At 36.3% G+C, this 5,225-nt stretch overlaps 1 protein-coding gene across 1 annotated transcript; it reads left to right on the top strand.

Annotated features, from left to right (window-relative positions):
* The first annotated feature begins 4,344 nt into the window (after positions 1-4,344).
* On the top strand, positions 4,345-5,022 carry LOC142552403 (secreted RxLR effector protein 161-like). Its single transcript, XM_075662179.1, has 3 exons — positions 4,345-4,417; positions 4,536-4,694; positions 4,802-5,022. Exons 1-3 carry the CDS (start codon positions 4,345-4,347, stop codon positions 5,020-5,022), a joined length of 453 nt encoding a protein of 150 aa, XP_075518294.1.
* The last annotated feature ends 203 nt before the right edge of the window (positions 5,023-5,225 follow it).

Below are 5,225 nucleotides of genomic sequence, written 5' to 3'. Positions count from 1 at the left end.
GAGGTGATTTTATACACTTGGACGTAAATTTTATCGGTGTTGGTTTTTCATTAAAAATACGAACTTTTTGGTAAGCCGGCTAATAAATTCACAAACTTATTTTAACAAAACTATTTTTAATATTTTAGTTAAAGATTAATGGGCTTAAGTTGTATGCTTAATATGCCTAAACCTTGTTATTGTTTAATTAATTATTTAAAGTGTAAAACTCACCCCCAAACCCTACATATGCACGCCCCAAATTCAGATTTGCACACACAAACCTCTCCACTACAATACACGACACACACACCTCAAGTTTGAGTAGAAAAAATCGAAAGCTTCAAGGGTTTGTCAAAGCCTAGGACCTCTTCGTCATCGTTCTTCGTCGTCAACGGATAATCATGCGTTTAAAAATGTAAAGACACGCCATATTCTTTCCTTAAACATCTATCACACCATATTATTTTATTTAATTGAGTTTTTGCATGAAAAACAAGTGCATCATGAAAGAATTTCGTTTTTGTGACATATGTCAATTTTAAAGCTTGTATTTTCACCAAAAATCATGTTTATTATGATCTAAAGGGACTGCCATGATTTGGATAGGGATAAGGGATGTTTTTACATGTTTTATAGAGTCCCAAATCACCCCAAAAAGCTTGCAAACGTGAATATAAGAAGCTTGGAACCCAATTATGTGAATGTGTCTTGGGGGCTCGGTTAAGGGGAAAGGTGATGCATGGCTCGATTTGGCTGGACCAGGGCTAAGCTAGGATCATGCTTGGGTCAAGGGAAGAGTCCTATCCACACTAGGACTCGAACACCAGGGCTGGGAAGGAGTCCTAGCAACCCGTGAGTTTCAAGGGGAAGGAGCGCAGGGTTCAACAGATGGGCTGGGAGTGATGGCTCGGCTTGGGGGCATTGGGCTGGGCCAGGACGAGTCATTAGGGTACTATAAGGTCTGGGCAGGGGCTGGTGCAGCTTGGGTGGCTGCTGGCTCGAGAGGAGATGGAAGCCGTGAGTGAGCAAGGAAGTTGCGGAGGTTGTGCTGCTGAAGTCAGGAGCTTTGCTGCCGGGTTCTAGGCATTGGGATAGTCTGGGCTAGGTTTGGGCATGGTCCAGGGAAGTTTAGGGTCATGAGGGGTCAAGTGGTTAAGGGCTGGAAGTGTGCTAGTTGGGTTAGGAGTCCTACTATTGCTAGGATACACACGCACACCACGTACAGATTTTGGGTTCGGTTCCAGGTAAGTTTGAGCGAGCTGGGGCCTTGTTCTAGGGGCTGGGCTTGGTCAAGAGGGTGCCTAGGTGGGTTGGCTCGGGTTTGGCTTGGGTGGCTCGAACATGGCTCGAGTATTTTGGGAGATGGCTCGGTGTGTTCAGTAATGTGTCAAAGACAAAAATTAAAGAGGAAAAATTGAATCCATGGGTCCACGGGTGTGGATCATGATTCGCAAGGGTAGAATAAATAATTAAAATATTATGTTTAAAATTTGGGATCAAAATAACGAGTTTTGTATTTATCCGGGATTTAATCCCGCACGAAACGTTAATTAAAGAATTAATTGAAACGCCTAGATTTAAGCATAATAAAATTATGAAAAATTATATTTAAGCTCAAATAATTATTAAAGTCTAAGTTTTTAATTTATAAATTTTATATTAAAGTTTGGAATTTTTTGGGATTAAAGCCTTCAAAACGACTAATTACAAATTAATTAAAAAATCTAGTTTTTAAGCTAAATAAAATTATGAGAATTTTAATTTAGGCTCAAATAATTATTTGGAACATGTTAGAGTAAATGAAATTAATAAAAATTCATAATCGTGAAATTTTACGTCTAGAGGTAAAACGGTAATTTTACACCCGAAAATTAGTAAACGTCATGGTAGTGCCCTGAATGATGTTTTATGTGCTAATATGGTTATTTTCAATGGTTATGGATGTTTATGGAATTTTATATGTTAAAATGTTTATTTTAAATATTTATGGAATTTTATATGTTTTGGGATTTTTATGTCAAAATGTTATTTAAATGTTTTGATGTTAAAATGTTATTTTAAATGTTTATGAATTTTTAATATGTTAAAATGTTTATTTTAAACGATTATGGATTTTTATGATAAAACGATAAAGTTAAAAGACATGTTGTATGATTGGTTTAAAAGAAAAACATTATATACATGTTTAAATTTTATAAAGTGATGATAATATGAAACGTTGAAGGAAGTGAAGTAATTGTGACTAATATGATGATATGTTGGAGATATCGTGAGGGTTATGGTCCTAGTGGGAACCCGATGATCGTATTTCCATTGATACGTATATGATGATATGATGATATGAATTGAGATGTCGTGAGGGGAGAAGGCCCCAGAGGGAGCCCATTTAGGGGAGAAGGCCCCAGAGGGAACTCATTTATGAGAAAAGGCCCAAGAGGGAGCCCGTCTATGGGAGAAAATCCCCGAGGAAGACCGACGATCGTATTTTCATATGAGGATATGATAGGCCAAGGCCCAGTTAACCGTTGAAAATGTTGCTGATATCCCCGCCGCCCAGTACTGTGGTTATACGTAGATGGATACATCGCCCAACACGTAGACGTAGATGAACACGAAAGTCACAATTAACGATCTGAATTCAACGAAAGGAAAAAGGAATATGTATATGTTGATGATGATATGAATATGAATATGAATATGACGAATAAGGATATGCTTATCATGATATGAAAAAGTTTATGAAAATGTTTATGTTTAAAGATGAAGCATCATTATGATAATGGTCTTAATTAAGGTTTATGCATCATGAAATGTTTACGAAAATGCTCATGTTTAAATTTTATGCATCTTCATGAAAACGATATTTTAAGTATAAATATTTTTCACTGTTATGTGTTATTTTTATACGTATTACTTGTTATCAAGATTATGGTGTGTTGAGTCTTTAGACTCACTAGGTGTGATTGATGCAGGTTATTATGATAATAATGTTAATGGAGGTCTTGATGGTTGACTTTGCTGGACTGAAGGTGCACATAACCCGATGACCGACGCTAGTTTTCCGCACTAGTTTATGATTATGATTTATTTTAAGAATATTTTTACGACTATTTATTTATGTTTGATAGGTTTTTGAGAGGTTATAGTATGTGCTATACTTCTCAAATGGTATTTTTATATTTAGTAAAATGTTAGATAATTTTATGCTAAACTATTTCCTTTAGTTTTCAAATTATAGTTGGTTGATTTATTTTAAAATGATGTCAAAAATATTTATGGTTCGGACGAATGCTAAGTGAGGTTTGAAAAAAAAATTCTAGTACTTTTTAAAAAAACGAATAGCAGACGTTTCAGTTATGCAAGTCATGTGATTTCGAAATTTTATGCATGTTGTTATTTTGTGCTCGAACAGCCCTCACTTGCTGAGTATTCTCATAATACTCACTTCTTACTCTCCTCTCCCCAGATTTTTATCCGAAGAGCAGGTTGAGGAAGAAGAGTCCGAACAATTTTGGGGCTGGTGATTCACAATATTTTAGTAATAGCCATTTTTTTTTGTTATTTTTGAATTTCGTATTTTTAATTCCATGTAAGACGTTTCCGCATTTGTTACTTCAGTTGTAAAGACATTGGTATCTTTTCGAGAGTTTATGAAATAAAATGGTTTCGATTTATACTGTGCTACGAGGCTGGTTGTTTTTCGATTGTGTGATTGATGAACAACGCTAATGTTGACTAACTCCGGTCTCGGGACGTGACACATACTTCCATACTTTTATGTTTTAGAATGAACATACAAGATGCTCTGGCTAGCCCTGAAGCTTCTTATTGGAAAGAAGCCATCAACGCTGAAATGGTTTCCATTTTGCAAAACCATACTTGGGAACTAGTGGATCTTCCACCAGGTACCAAGCCATTGGGATGCAAATGGATATTGAAAAAGAAAACTAGAGTTGATGGATGTATTGCAAAATACAAAGCCAGGCTTGTGGACAAAGGCTATAGACAAAGAGAAGGTCATGATTTTTTCGACACGTATTCACCAATTTCAAGAATAACGTCCATTCGTGTGCTCATTGCCATTGCAGCTTTGCATAACCTTGAGATACATCAAATGGATGTCAAAACGACATTCTTAAATGGTGAACATGAATAAGAAATATATATGGAGCAACCTGAAGGCTTCATTGTTAAAGATCAAGAAAGAAAGGTCTGCCAAGCGCCCAAGTAGTGGCACTGGAAAATTTGACAAGATAGTATTGTCAAATGGATTTAAATAATCAGTGTGACAAATGTGGTTACGTTAAAGGCACTCGAGAATCTTATGTGATAGTATGTCTATATGTGGATGACATGCTAATAATGGGGAATAGCCAAGAATTGATTAAGGGTACAAAGAAAATGTTGAAAAAACATTTTGATATGAAAGATATGGGTATTGCTGATGTAATTCTAGGGATTAAATATTTAAAACTCCAGAAACAATAATCCTATCTCAGTCTCATTATGTAGAAACAGTGTTAAATAAGTTTAACGCTTATGACTCTTCCCAGTAAAAACGCATTTAGACGTGAATGTCTATTTGGAGAAGAATCGTGTAGAACCAGTTTCCCAACTGGAATACTCCAAAATTATTGGAAGCCTTATGTACATCACTAACTGTACTAGACCTGACGTCCCTTGTGCGGTTAACAAGTTAAGTCAGTTTACAAGTAACCCCAATGATGCACACTAGAAGGCGTTGACAAGGGTGATTAGATATTTAACCACACATCAGAATATGGACTAAATTACACAAGGTATCATACACAATTTGAAGGATACTGTGATGCAAATAGGATTGGTTACAACAAGGACTCCAAATCCACCAGCGGCTATGTATTTAGCATTGGTGGAGGAGCAGTCTCTTGTAGGTCATCGAAACAAACTTGCATTGCTAGATCTACTATGAAATCGGAGTTCATAGCGCTAGATAAAGCTGCAGAAGAAGCTGAATGGCTTCACAACTTTCTAGAGGACATTCGTGTTGGACAAGCCTAGTGCCAACAATCTTGATACATTGCGACAGTCAGTCAGCAATTGCAAGGGCACAAAACAGTATGTACAATGGCAAGTCTCGATACATTCGTCGAAGACATAATACTGTGCGACAGTTGATCTCTAATGGAGTTATATCTGTTGATTATATTAAATCAAAGGATAACTTAGAGGATCCGCTTACAAAAGCATTAAATAGAGATCAA

The sequence above is a fragment of the Primulina tabacum genome, chromosome 7, assembly GCF_025594145.1.
Source record: "Primulina tabacum isolate GXHZ01 chromosome 7, ASM2559414v2, whole genome shotgun sequence".
NCBI classification, from domain to species: Eukaryota; Viridiplantae; Streptophyta; class Magnoliopsida; order Lamiales; family Gesneriaceae; genus Primulina; species Primulina tabacum.
Note: the sequence above shows the minus strand (reverse complement) of the source record. Positions and strands in the feature narration are given on the sequence as shown.